The sequence below is a fragment of the Felis catus genome, chromosome C1 (assembly GCF_018350175.1).
Source record: "Felis catus isolate Fca126 chromosome C1, F.catus_Fca126_mat1.0, whole genome shotgun sequence".
NCBI lineage: Eukaryota > Metazoa > Chordata > Mammalia > Carnivora > Felidae > Felis > Felis catus.
In genome coordinates, this window is record NC_058375.1 from 51,422,661 (window position 1) to 51,438,081 (window position 15,421).

At 40.8% G+C, this 15,421-nt stretch overlaps 1 protein-coding gene across 9 annotated transcripts in view; it reads right to left on the minus strand.

The window, feature by feature from the left end:
• DOCK7 (dedicator of cytokinesis 7) overlaps positions 1-15,110 on the minus strand; it is a 227,551-nt gene extending 212,441 nt beyond the window's left edge. For 3 of the 9 annotated variants that reach the window (XM_045035949.1, XM_045035948.1, XM_045035946.1), the window contains exon 1: positions 14,077-15,107. In XM_045035949.1, coding sequence (XP_044891884.1) covers positions 14,077-14,636 — 560 coding nt within the window. In that variant the 5' untranslated portion in view covers positions 14,637-15,107. Of the gene's footprint in view, positions 1-14,076 lie in introns of all 9 variants that reach the window. The other 6 variants (XM_045035944.1, XM_045035942.1, XM_045035945.1 and 3 more) reach the window with 4 other exon arrangements.
• Between the last annotated feature and the right edge of the window lie 311 nt (positions 15,111-15,421).

Here is a 15,421-nt window from a genome sequence, read left to right on the forward strand (position 1 = left end):
TCCCATCTGACACAATTTTGGAATAGCATATAAGTCAAAGATTTAGAAAGCACTGTTTGAAAGGGACGTGGATGTCTCCATCACTCTGATCTAGAATATTCCACCATAACTCAATTTCCTCAACTAAAAACATGGTGATAACATTATTGCCTACCTCATAGAACATACCAGCTTATAACTACACACAATAAGAATTTAAAAATTTACCATTTGAAAAAATTAACACTGATCTGAAATTGGCAACTAAAAAAAAACTGAGGTGGGGGGGGAGATAACCTCTACTGTAAAAAGTCAATCTTCCCAAAAGGAGATAAATGTATCTTCAATTCCACCCTACTTCATAAAAATAAAGCCAGAATCTCCCACAAACATATAAACTATATCCTGTATACAATTAGTTGCTAAGACCTATTCATGCTCTTAAATACTTCTCAGATCTTTTCTTCTCCTTCCCTTTTCTACAGCATCTGCCTACAAATAGTATCATACTTAATGGTGAAAGTCTGAATGCTTTCCTTCTTAGACTGGGGAGAAAGCAAGGGTATCTGCTCTCACTATTCAACATTGTACTAGAGGTTCTAGCCAGTGTAGCAGGGGAAGGAAAGAAAGAGACGGAAACAAATCAAGGGCGTTCATATTGAAAAGGAAGAAATAAAACTCTTTACTCACAGCCAACATAATCCTATATGCAGAAAATCTAAGGAACTCGCAAAAAAACTACTAGAAATGGGGCGCCTGGGTGGTTCGGTCAGTTGGGCATTGGATTCTTAATCTCGGCTCAGGTCATGATCTCACAGTTTGTGAGTTCGAGCCCCACACTGGGCTCTGAGCTGACAGGGAGGAGTCTGCTTGGAATTCTCTCTCCCTCTCTCTCTCTGCCCATTCCCCACTCATGCTATATCTCTCTCCCAAAATTAAACAACAACAACAAAAAACCCACAAAAAAAAACAAACAAAAAAAACACTACTAGAACTAACGAGTTCAGCAAAGTCAGAGGATACAAGTTCAATATTCAAAAATCAATTGTATCCCGATATACTACAATGAACAAACCAAAAACAAGTTTTTAATTCTATCATGGTAACATCAGAAGCAATACTTAGAAACAGATTTAGCAAAAGAAGGACAAGACTTACATACTGAAAATTTTAAAACTTTGCTGAGAGAAATCAAATAATACCTAAATAAATGAAGACACAGTCTGTTTGTGGATCTGAAGACTCAATATGGTTCAAATGGAAATTCTCCCCAAACTAATTTACAGATTCAGCATAATCCCTATCAAAATCCCAAAAGGATTTTTGCAGAAATTGGCAAACTTTATACTGATGTTGATCCTGAAATGCTTATGGAAATGCAAAAAGTCCAGAATGAGTAATACAATTTTGAAAAAGAAGTAAAAAGTTGGAGGACTCACACTTCTGGATTTCAAAATTTACTATAAAGTAATACTATTCAGAACACTGGTACTAGTCTAAGAATAGACATACAGATCAATGAAACAGAACTGAATGTCAAGAAATAACCACATTTACGGTCAACTGATTTTTGAAAAAGGTACCAAGGCAATTCAATGAGACAAAAAATAGTCTTTGCAACAAACAGTGTTGCAAAAGAACATTCACACACAAAAGATGAATTTAGACCCTTATCTCACACCATGCACAAAAATTAATGCAAATGGATCATAAACCTAAAGTAAGAGCTGAAACTATAAAAACTTGCAGAAGAGAGAAGGAAATCTTGACCATGAATTAAGGAGAGTCTTAGAGAATGACACCAAAATCATGATCTATAATAAGAAAAAAAAAAATTTGACACATTGGACTTCATCAAAATTTAATATCTCTGCTTCAAAATTCACCATTTAGAAAATAAGAAACTAAGCAGACAGGGAGAAAATATTTGTAAATCATGTACCTAATAAAAGACTTGTATTCTGAACATATAAAAAAAACTCCTACAATTCAAAAACAAGATTAAATAACCAAATTAAAAATGAGAAAAAGACAGGAATAGATATTTCACCAAAGAAGATATGTGAATGGCCAATAAGCACAAGAAAACATCACAAAATCATTAGGGAAATGCAAATCAAAACCACAATGAAACGCCACTTCACACTCATTAGAATGCCTACAATCAAAAAGAAAACACCAGTGTTAGCCAGGATGTGGAAAAATCTGAACCCTCACATATTGCTAACGAAAATGTAAAATGGTGCAGTTGCTATGGGAGAGTTTGGCAGTCCTTAAAAATTAAACATAAAATACCAGATGACCCAGAAATTCCATTCCTAGGAACATACTCACAAGAATGGACAATAGGTGTTCAAAAGAAGCTCGTACATGAATGTTTGCACAAGCACTATTCACCATTGCCAAAAGGTAGAAACAAGCTAAACGTCCATCAACTGATGAAAAGGTAAATAAAATGTATGACAGACATATAATGGATTATTCAACTATAAAAGGGAATGAAGTACTCATACATGCTGAATCATGAAAATATTATGCTAAGTGAAGGAAACCAGGCACAAAGAGCTACATATGTAGAGGAAAAGCAAATCTGGAGAGAGAGGCAGGCAGAAAATGGGTTAGTGGTTGCCTGGGACTTGGAATGGGAATAGGAAGTAAATGGGCACAAGGGGTTTTAGGGGGTGATGGAAATGCTCTGAAAGTAGATTGTGGGTGATGGTTTCTCATAACTCTATCAATTTACTAAAAATCACTGAATGGTACACTTAAAGTGAATTAATTTATGGTATGTAAAGTATACCACACAGATTCTGTGTCTCCCTCTCTCTCTGCCCCACCATTGCTTGCGCGCTCTCTCTCTCTTAAATATAAATAAACCTTAAGAGAAAGAGAGAAAGAGAAAGAAAGAAAGAAAGAAAGAAAGAAAGAAAGAAAGAAAGAAAGAAAGAAAGAAAGAAAGAAAGAAAGAAAGAAAGAAAGAAAAGAGCCGGGGTACCTGGATGGCTCAGTCAGTTGAGCAGCCGACTTCAGCTCAGGTCATGATCTCATGGTTTGTGAGTTCTAGACCCACATCAGGCTCTGCACTGACAGTAAGGAGCCTGCCTGGTGTTCTCTCTCCCTCTCTCTGCCCCTTCCCCACTTGCGCTCTCTCTGTCTCTCTCTCTCTTTCAAAATAAATAAATAAACTAAAAAAAAAAAAAAAGAGCCTAGGAATGACTGGAATTGCTCTGTGAAGGTAAGAGGAAGAAATTGCTTCCCAGTCAGAGAAACAAAGATAAAGGGAGGAAAAAGAAGAGGAAGAGTGGAGTCTCTAAGAAAGTCTTGCACCCTTCAGCTCCTTCCCACAATCCCTGTATCTTCAGCAAAGTTTATGAAAATCATTAAATGGCTGATATGATTGCAGTTTTTGGTGTCAGAGGACAAATGAGATGCAGGAGTGCAGATGCAGAAAGAGGCAAGGGAAGTCCAAAACACAAAATCGAAGCAGACCTCCTTGTGAGGGCTAGGGATTGGCATTAAAGTCAGAGCTAAACTTAAAGTTTTAAGGAACAGGGATCCACGGCTGCATCAGGCTACAACACTTTTCTTTAGATTTTTGTATTTACCAGTTACATTTAAATTTTAGCAGGTAGCACAATTGACTATATTGCTATATGTTTAGATAATTTTAGTGATCTCAACACGTTACAATGACCAATTTGAAGGAATATCAGTTGTTTTGGTGTGACCAGCACTCTAACCCTCCTCCTTCTTTTGGTTAGGAACCCTTTCTTTTTGGTAAGGAACTCCTTACTTAGGATTGGGTGGGGCTGACACCATCACCTCTCTCCTCCAAGCTGAGGTGAACAGGTGACCAGGAATGGCCAGCAACCCTTATATCCCTAAACACAGTAATTTGTTCAAGGAAGGACATGTGATACAAGCCAGACCAATAATTGAGTTCCTGAATGTTTTCTGCCAAAACTAAATGGTAGGATTTGAGCCTAGGGCTGTCAACAATCATTGTAACCATTCAGTGGAAAATCTATCAAAGATGCGAAGATGAGAGGCTGCTGATATCATCTGTATCCCTGGACCTGACATACTCAGTTATATGCAAATTAATCTGACTGGAGATTCTGTCAAATGCAACCAAAATGTCTCCTCTGTAAAAAGCCACTGAAAAATTAGCAACACATCTACACTGGTTGCCAAAGGGGTCGAAATGACGCAACCCAGAAGTGAAGGGGAGTTCACTCTCTGAGGAGATTGAATTGACTAACGGAAAACAGGATGCAAGAGAAGAGCAGGGAGATAAATTTCTTCTTCTAGACTCCCATCTACTGATGTGAGAAACTGTTCCTCTGTCCAAAGATACCCTGTGTGACCAAGCAAGCACACCTGCCAAACAATGTCTCTCCAGTCCTTTGTGAAGCAGAGGCCAATGAGATAAGGTATCACCTTACATTGTTTCCCATCTCTGCCTCACTTCCCTTTTCTCAGGATCCCTGGGATTATGCCTCCCAGATAAACCCTCAACCTTAATCCTTGTATCGGTCTCAGTTTTCTAGGGAACTCAGATTAAGAGTATCTACAAAAAAAACCTACAGCAACCATTAGGCTTACTATTAAGTGAAACATAGAAAGCTCCCCTCCCTCTGAGATCATAAACAAAATGAGGACACTCAGTATGAATACAATGTTAAATAGAAGGGTAATAATCTACATAGTAATGCAAGATAACCGTCTATAGAGCAAGACAAAAAAGCAAATCAGCTATAAGGTTTGGAAAGGAAAAAACAAAAATTCATAATTTCCAGATGATATGGCTGTCTATACAGAAAATACAAAAGTCACAGATACATTTTTAGAGTTAACATGAGTTTAACAAGGTATGTAGCTAGATACAAAATGGTTATATACTTAGAAATAAATCTAACAAAAGATATGCAAAAACCTTACAGAGAAAATTATAAAATTTTGTTGTATGATATAAGGAAGACCTAAATAAATGAAGAGATACACCATAATCAGGGATTGGAAACTCAGTATTACAAGGACGTCATTTCTCTGTCAAATTGACGTTTAGATTCAATGTAATCCCAATCAAATTCTAATAGGACTTGGGGATTTTTGTTTGTTTTTTGGTGGATTCTAAAATATACAAGGCAATTCAAAGGACTAGGGGAAAGCAAGACACTTTTTTAAATGGTGGGGGGAGTTATTCTACCAAATTCTAAGCCTTATTATAATTAAGAGTATTTATAATTGGTGAAAATATGTATAACCAGCCCCAAAAAAAACAATATAGAGAACCCAGACAAAGACCCACAAATAATGACACAATCTATTATAGAAGTGGCAGGGCAGGTCAATAGGGAAAGGATAATCTATTTGGAAAAAAATTAAAATTCTTATACACATATCAAGTCCAGGTGGAATATAAACCTAAATATAAAGGAGCCAACTAGAAGGTTTATAATATACATGAATATCATAATGACCACAGGTTTATAAAATATTTCTTTTTTTTTTAAGTTTATTATTTATCTTGAGAGAGAGAGTGAGCGAGCAGGGGAGGAGAGAGGAAGAGAGAGAGAAAGAGAGAGAGAGAGAGAGAGAGAGAGAATCCCAAGCAGGCTTCATGTTGTCAGCACAGAGCCCTACCCTAGGCTCAATCCCACAACTGTAAGATGACCTAAGTGGAAACCAACCAAGAATCAGACATTTAGCTGACTGAGCTACCCACAAGGTAATAAAATATTTCTTAAAGAAGACCTCAAAAGTACTAACCATTAGAAAAGAGAGAGAGAGAGAGAGAAAAACTGATCAATTATATTAAAACTGAGAACTTAGTTTTCAAAAGACTCCATAAAAATAATTTCTTGAGAGAGAGAGCATGCACGAGACAGAGCAAGGGAGAAGGGTAGAGGGAGAGAGAGAAAGAGACACTTTTTTTTAATGTTTTCATTTATTTTTGAGAGAGAGAGAGAGAGAGAGAGTGCAAGTGGGGATGGGGCAAAGAGAGAGGGGGACAGAGGCTCTGAAGCGGGCTCTGCACTAATAGCAGTGAGCCCGATGTAGGGCCTGAACTCATGAACCCAGAGATATTACCCGAGCCAAAGTTGGGCACTCAACCAACTGAGACACCCAAGCGCCCAGAGAAAGAGACTCTTAAGCAGGTTCCACATTCAACCCGGAGTCCAATGTGGGGCTCAATCCCATGACCCTGGGATCATGACCAGAGCAAAAATCAAGAGTCAAATGCTCAACTCACTGAGTCACCAAGATGCCCCTCCATAAAAAGAATTTTTAAAAACCACAGGGTAGGAAAAGATATTTGCAAAACATATAATCAATAAGTGGGTTAATACATTGAATATGTACAAAGTACTCACACAAATCAATAAGAAAAAGAATAATACAAAGGGAAAAAACAAAGGGGGAGAATGGCAAAAAATTCAAATAGGCAATTTACAAAAGAGTAAATTCAAATAGTCAATACGCATACAAAACAGAGCTCAATCTCATTAGTAATCAAGCAAATACAAATTAAAACTTTTACAGTAAGACAGCATCATGCATGCATCCACCAGACTGGTAAAAATGAGAAAGTTGGCAGGACCAAGTGATGGCAACTATGTAAAATAACACTGTTGTGGGGGTGCGTATTTCTTCAGGTATCTTTGAAAACAGTTTGGCATTACCAGATAAACTTAATGATGAATAAAACTGCTAAGACAAGCAATAAAAAATACTTAAGGACCAGCAATCCCATACCTGAATATATACCCTAGAGAAACTCATGCACATGCATACCAAAATACATGTATAGGAATGTTCAAAGGAACATTGTTTGTTTTTAAATGTTTTATTTATTTCTGAGAGAGAGAGAGAGACAGAGGGTGAGCGGGGAGGGACAGAGAGAGAGGGAAACACAGAATCCGAAGCAGGCTCAAGGCTCTGAGCTGTCAGCACAGAGCCTAACGCCAGGCTCGAACTCATAACTGCGAAATCAGGACCTGAGTCCCAAGTCGGAAGCCCAAATGACTGAGCTACCCAGGCGCCCCCGGAACATTGTTTGTAATAGCCACAAATAGGAAACAATCCAAATGCCCATCTACTGTAGAATGAAAAACTGTGGTATATCTATACAATGAAATAATATAAAGCAATAAAAATGAACTCCAACTATCTATAACATAAATTAATCTCACAGATAGAATTTGAACAAAAGAAGCATCACAAAAAAAGACAATATACAATATGATTGTATTCAAATGTATTCAAAAACAGAAAAAAATATATTGTTTAGAAATGCATTTATAGGGGGCATCTGGGTGGCTCAGTCAGTTAAGCATCCAACTCTTGATTTCAGCTCAGGATATCATCTCACAGTTCATGAGTTAAAGCCCCACATAGGGCTCTGCAGTGACAGCGCAGAGCCTGCTTAGGATTCTGTCTCCTTCTCTCTGCCCTTCCCCCCGCTTGCTCTCTATCTCTCTCTCAAAATAAATAAAGATAAACTTAAAAAAAAAGAAAGAAAGAAATGCATTCATTCACAGGTGGAAAGAATAAAGAAAAGCGAGGAAATGGTCATCCCAAAAGTAAGGATAATGAATGGGAGTGGTCTGCAGGAAAGTGTAAGATTGAGAAGAGAAAGGATATATCAGAAAGAAAAAACAACAGAACAGTTACAGAGATGGGATTGAGCAGAGCATTTGTGGGGGGTACAAGTAAACTAGAGAGTAAGTCAACAAGAGAAGGACCAGATTATAGATGACTTTAAAATTCACGCAAGAGGGGCACCTGGGTGGCTCAGTCGGTTAAGCGGCTGACTTCAGCTCAGGTAATGAATGATCTCCCGGTCCGTGAGTGTGAGTTTGAATCTCACATCAGGCTCTGTGCTGACAGCTCTGAGCCTGGAGCCTGCTTCAGATTCTGTGTCTCCCTCTCTCTCTGCCCCTCCCCTGTTCACGCTCTGTCTCTCTATCAAAAATAAATAAACATTAAAAAAAATTTTTTAATAAGATAAAATGCAGGCAAGAGTTTGGGTTTAACACTTTAACAAGGCAGTCTATATTCTTGAACAAAAGAATGCCATGATAAAAGCTGTATTTTAGGGAGACTTCATTTGCAACACATTTGAATTACAGGAGGTAAGAGATTAGATCAGCTCTAGCCCCACTGAAGTCATCAGGAAGTGAGGTAATGAAAGATGCTCCAAGGTGGCAGAGCGACATTCACTGAAACACTTCTTACATGTCCAGTTTACACAAGATTCTGTGTTCAACTCTAGAGATAAAAAGACACAGACCAGCCATCAAAGAGCTCTGAAAAGCAGTATAAAGTAGGGGGAAAGGGGGAATGTGGGGAATTGAAGGGGGGGGGCCAGAAAAATTACAAAGACAAACCCAAAAAACAAGAGGTCATGAAATCAGTGATGAAGAAAAAAGTCAAAGACCCCTAATCCTCAAGCGTTCTCTAATTCCAGTACACGTAAAAGTACCAGGGGAAGCACAGTAATATGGCCCAAGGGCCAATGAGAACAAGCAGGAAGGGGCTGTGACTGTACCACATACATGTGAGAAATGTGACCAGAAAAAAGGGATGACTGGTTGGCAGCTAGAAATGCCAGAAGATTCAATGTTTCTTCGTTTTATGATGAGAAAAGCATAGTAAGTCTTACAGTTTAAGGGAAACATATATGAAAAGAAACAGACGGAAGATGATAGAAAGGAAAGGAAAAAATTATGAGAGCAAGATTCTGAGAGAGGGGTGCTTTGGTGGCTCAGTTGGTTAAGTGTTCAACTTCAGCTCAGGTCACAATCTTGTGGTTCGTGAGTTCGAGCCCTGCATAGGGCTCTGTGCTGACAGCTCAGAACCTGGAGCCTGCTTCCATTGTGTGTGTGTGTGTGTGTGTGTGTGTGTGTGTGTGTGCGCCCCTCCCCCACTCGCATTCGGTCTCTGTCTCTCAAAAATGAATAAACATTAAAAAAAATTTTTTTAAAGATTCTGAGAGAGGTGGCAAGTGTGGGGTTCAAAGGACAAAACACTAGGTAAACTTTAGGGAAGGCACACCTTCAAGCTCATAAGAAAGATGGTTTAATGACATATAGGAACAGTAGCATGCTGAGGTTATAACAGACTCATGTTACATGGTCTTGAACTTTTCAGCAAGAGATGGGGGTAGGGAAACAGACATTAATAAGAGAAAGGATTTAGAGTAAACCTCATTTCAAATAAGAAGACATTCATTAATAAAAGATCAACTCTGCACTGTTCTGCTCTGCCTCTAACACTAATATGCAACTAAGGGGCAAGAAAGAGGTTAGACACTGAGAGGTGCCTGGATGGCTCAGTCAGTTACGGTTACATGTCCAACTTCGGTTCAGGTCATGATCTTACGGTTCCTGGGTTTGAGTCCCACGTGGGGCTCTGTGCTGACAGCTCAGAGCTTGGAGCCTGCTTAGGATTCTGTGTCTCCCTCTCTCTCTGCCCCTCTCCCACTCATGCTCTGTCTCTCAAAAAATAAACATTAAAAATATATATATTTAAAAAAAAGAAAGAGGTTAGACATTCAGCATTAAGATTTTGTAAGATGAGTACAACAAAAGGCCAGGGAGGTATACGTGTCCAAAGTGATAAAAAAAGGCAGCAATGAAGTAGTTGGTATTATGTGGAAAGAATTTCTTTGATCAGGACTGTGAGAATGAACCGAACAAAGTAGACTGAAAGATTGGGCCTATACAGCCAAAGTTATGAACAGATTCAAAACAAAAAACAAACCAAAAAAAATGAGGTTATAAATAAGCCTATATCCAGGAAATACTACTCCTGTAGGATTTTCCTCAAAAATAAAGATCTGATGAAAGCCTTTCAAAGTCTGCTTCTTAGGCAGCAAAATGATAACAAATTAGCAAAGGAAAGATGAACTAGGTAAGGGTAACTTTGGGGATGCTAACTGTAGCACTGTATGAAAATCTGGAAGTATCACAGAAAACATTTTGCAGGAAGAAAATACAGTCAATTAAAAAAAATGTAATCTGAAATCAGAGGATTAGGGTTTGAATCCCAATTCAGGCAAATAATTTCATGCTATGTAGGCCTCAATTCTTTGTCTGGATTATGGGAATCATAATAACTGTAAATGATATAGGAATAACAACAGCAGCAGCTAACATTTTTTTTTTTAACGTTTATTTATTTTTGAGACAGAGAGAGGCAGAGCATGAACGGGGGAGGGTCAGAGAGAGAGGGAGACACAGAATCCGAAGCAGGCTCCAGGCTCTGGGCCATCATCAGCCCAGAGCCCGACGCGGGGCTCGAACTCACGGACCGTGAGATCGTGACCTGAGCTGAAGTCGGACGCTTAACCGACTGAGCCACCCAGGCGCCCCGAGCAGCTAACATTTTTTAATGCTTATAATGTTTCAGTCACAGTTCTAAGTGTTTTGTATGTATTAACTCACTTAATCTTCATGATAACCCCATGGAGGCTTTTATCCCCATTTTACTGGAAAGAAAACCAAGACAAGGAAGTTAGATCAACTGCCCAGAATTACATAGCTATTCTGTGGTATATGCAGAATTTGAACCTGTAAAATGTGACTGACCTGCTATGTTCTTCACTATGTTCTTTCCCCTTCTCTGGGTAATAAAGATGAGAATATAGTAATAAGTGCTTTAAGTATATCCAAATGTTCATTATTACTGCTGAGTATCAAGTAACAGAACAAAATAATCCAAACAAAAGCCTAGATCATTAATCTACAGTCAACGTTCCACAAAATTATATGCTAGGGGGTGATTATAAGGGGAGTAATGAACAATGTATATGCCTTGTCCTCCAAAAGCAGGGAGAACAGACAAGAGGCAATAATTGATATGAACAAAATATACATGCTGCTTTTCTATAATGAGCTGAGTAAAGTAGTACAATCAGTGATAAAGAATAAGAGCTTGCAGAAATCACAAAATCACAGCCTCAAGAAATAACAGCACTAAATGCAAAGGGTTAGGAAATGACTGAACCAGAAAAGAAATCAGTATAATTCTTTTTAAAGTAAAGATTTTGGAACAATCATAAAGCTTTAAACAGAAGAAAAAGAAGGCTTCGAACAGCAACAGGCTTTTCACAGAGCAACAAATTTCATATATGCACATCACAAAATGACTTATCACTCCCAAGAAAAGGTCCAACATCACATTATGAATATTATAATAATAAAAAATAATTGATGCTGGGCACTTATTATGTAGAAAGCTGTGTTCTAAGCACCGTACAGGTACTGATCTGTTTAATTCTTTTTTTTTTTTTTTAACGTTTATTCATTTTTGAGAGACAGAGAGAGACAGAGCATGAGCAGGGAAGGGGCAGAGATAGAGGGAGACGCAGAATCCGAAGCAGGCTGCAGGCTCTGAGCTGTCAGCACAGAGCCCAACGCGGAGCTCGAACTCATGAACTGAGAGATCATGACCTGAGCTGAAGTCGGACGCTCAACCGACTTGAGTCACCCAGGCGTCCCTGATTTATTTAATTCTTACAACAACCCTATAAGGTAGGTCCTACTATTATCCCCAGTTTATAGATAGGGAAAATGAAGAAGTAAGGTGAAGTAACTTGCCCAAGTTTATTCAATGCAGGCCAGTGCTGGGATGTCAAACCTAGGAAGTTTATCTCCAGAGTATGTGCTATATATACTTCCTCTAGTAGGAAACTAATCAACAGAACAAGAATTTATTCAGAAGTGTTATTTGACCATATTTAGTAACAAGAATGAAAGTACCTTTCAGTCACAATAAGCAGATAATAATTCGTCATCTATAACAGTTCTGTCCTCAGTCTTCCCTTCAAATTAATCTGCACATTCCTCCAATACTATCTCATCTACTTCTCTGGCTTCAATTACAATGTATTTGCTGATTCCCAAATCTAGACATCTAGCCCAATCTCCTGCATCTTCAACATCACCAACAACCTAATAAATATCTCTCCTTAAATGCTCCATGAGCACCTCAAAATCAGTAGGTCCAAAACTGAATCATCATCTCTTCCCATCTTGTTTCCCACCCTCAAATCCCATCTTCCTCTTGTACTCCCTTACCTCAATGGCTGCCTCCATCATCCACCTGACTGCCCAAGTCGGAAACTTGTATGTCATCCCAGACTCGTCAGTCATCCCCATCTTCTGTACCCAATCAATAACCAATCACCTAAGTATCTCTCCAATCAATGCATGTCTCATTTCCACTGCCTTACTTAATGTGACAACTCTACAAGGCTACGTTAATTTGAATTTTTGTTGTTTTGTGAAACTTCCTTTTTTTCTTGTCTTTTGTCCTCTCATCTCAGTACAAACTCCATGAATGGAGAACAGATATTGTATATATTTCATATCTAACTCCCTAGTGCGCAATTTCCTGATCAATAAATATTCTCGGCGAAACTTGGTTCTATTAAAGAGAAATGAATACTAAGCATATATGTCAAGCAATACATTTTTAGTGATATTGCCTTCACAAACAAGACCCAGTTATTTCACAAAAAAATTAAAAAGAACAAAAGTAATAATTTTCTATTAACTCTAAGGATATACTAATTATTGTTCAGTGTTCAATGATAGTTACTAAAGGCCATGCACCATGCTAAACACTTTACACAAAGTATGCCACTTAATATTCACAGTGCTATGAGCTGGGTACTGTTACTGTACCCATTTTCCAGATGCCAAAACTGTAACTTAAAAGAGCTTAAACAATTTGATTAGAGTGCCAAGTTAGAATGTAAGTCAGGATTTGAACCCATGGCATAATAGTCCGACACCAGAGCACATGTTCTTACACACTTTTTATTTTGCCTCTTAAAATGAAATGTATCTTAAAGCGCAAAAGAAAAGAATAATTACGCACAAAGCTTAAATCAAAAAGATGTTGTTTTAAATGAAAAACGTGCCAAAACAGAGTAACCCTATGGAAGTTCAGGCAGTTAAGAAAAGACCTGTCTGGTCGGTCCAAAAATCGTTAAGATCAGCAAACTAAAAAGATCCAGAACCACAGAAATAAAATTGTCAAAAAAAAGTAATGCATTCGAATGTTTCTTTCTTTTCTTGGGACATCATAATAAAACCAACACTGTCTAGTGTTTTACACATTAGTATATTTCACAATGAAATTCTACAGATATTAAAATCCCCCGCCGTATTTCAATTTTTGGTTCTGGCATCCTACCCGCCACAGGCTGGTAAAAGGTTCGGAAACCTCAACCATGATCACATGCTTACTTCCAGACTCCTAAAATATGAGCCAAACGGCCAGTGTAAAAAGAACACTGCCTATCATCCATCTTCGTCTGGTGCCATGAGAAACACAGGCACACATTTAAATTCACATGCTACTAAGATCAAGCTTCAGCCTACAATTCGCCCAAGATTCGGCAGCTGCACACCCGAGGTGCAGACCACAAGCTCTCAACTTTTCATTTTGCCTATACGTTTTAGATTCTGGGTGCACAAGCCCACTTTGAATTGTCCCTAGGTTGCAAAGAGGAATCCTGTCAGATTTCTCCGGAAGGGTGGGAGGCGTAAGAAGGGGCGGCCTCCCACCGGCCCCGAGCCCGCCGCGCACGGAACCTTTTGTTGGGGTGGAGAAGAGGGCGGACCCCCGCACCCTCCTGGGGGCAAAAGGGGGTGGGCGGGGAGAGAGGGGGAGTTAGACGCCGCGGCGGCCCCAGGCAGCTCGGGGGTGGGGACACAAAGAATTTGGGGAGCGCTGATCGGCCGGCCGGCGAGCTCCCCCACCCGCCCTGCAGTAAGCCGCCGCGAAACTCCAGGCCCGGGCCGCCGAGGAGCTGGCAGAGGCGGGCGCGCCGGCGTGCGGGGCTCCCCGCGCCCCGAGGCGAGGATCGGCGGCGGGTGCGGGCTGAGAGCCCGGGTTGGAGGGCGGCGCGAGGCCTCGGCGGCGCCCGCGACAGCCGCGACCCCCCTCCGCCCAGCCGCGGACCAGGCCGCCGGATCCCCGCGCCCGCGTCGCCACACCCACCCGTCTCCTAGGCCGGGCCCGGGAGGACTCCCGGCTCTTCCTCCCGCTGAGGCGGCGCGCCCCGCGCCTGAGATTTACCTGCTGATCTTCTGGGCAAAGGCGCGGCGCTCGGCCATGGCTGCTAAGGCGGCGGCGGCGGCGGCGGCGGTCTGGGCGCGGACGGGCGGGCGCGTGCCTCCTCGCTCACGCTCCCTCCCTCGCGGCCTCCGCCAGTCCCAGCTCCGGACCGGGGAGGCTGGGGCTGGCGGCCGGAGAGCCGGGAACGAGCCCTGCCGTAATGCTCCTGAGAGGCGCGCAGCAAGAAACCGCTCCTCCCCCAGCGCGTCAATGCCCGCGGGAGCCCGGGCTTCAGAACGCAGCTGCGGCCGGTTGGAACCAGAGGGAAGAATGGGGCGTGGAGGGAGCGACACGCCAGTCCCGGCCGCCTCGCTGCTGCGGGGCCCGCACGACCGAGAGAACACACAGAGCAGCCAGAGAGGGGCCAGCGACTTGGTGAGGCAGGAAAAGAAGATTACAGAACGCGTGGGGGGAGCTTGGTTTTCCCGAAAAGGAAGGAGAGGAAATGGAAGATGGGTTTTGCCGAGGGGGGCTGTGCTCTGCCGCCCAGGATGGCTGGGTTCTTGCTCCTCAGCGCCCATCTCCGAGCAGTTGAAAGCACTTTCTGTCCTACTTCGACCTTGTGAATGGGGTCTCACCAGAGAAAGAACAGTTTTTCTTGTAGAAAGAGAGCCAAAAAAGATCTTTCTCCTACAGAGGTAACAATAATAATAGTTGACTTGTGATGCTTAGCAAGGCACAGGTTCAAGTTTTACATGCATGATCTTAACTTAATTGTCACAACAGCCCCTTAAAGTAAGTTTTATCAACATTTTAGACAGAAGGAAATTATTCCAGAGAAGCTAAGAGTCTAGCCCCAGGTCACACAGATGGGAGCCTCTTCAACTAAGATGTTCAAACCCAGACTCCAGGCCTTTTCTTTGAAGATAAGTGTTTCTCTGTTACCAATACTCTTCCTGAGACTTACTTCCCCTTTTGGATCTCTTTTTCTATTTACAAATGTTGGACCATATGAACTCTAATGTACTTTACCATTTTGACGTTCTATTAAATAATCTCTGTTTACCACTCAAAATGATCTTGCCTGTTAAATCCTATAAAACAAGGACTAGCAGAAATCATGTCTTACTCTGTTGTGATCCCATAGTGTCTAGAATGTTTGGCTCCTAATGCATATTTGCTGATTACTGATGTTATCGTGAAACTGAGAAAAATATCTTGGTTTCTCGTGGTACCTTTACTCTTAAGTATTGCAAGGATTTATGTGTATTTTTTATTCTATTCTGTCTGTGTCCCTCTGAGGTATGTTGGATACTTGCTTTCCTCTCTTACAGTTGGAAAATCTCTAGCATAGAGCCATTTGCCC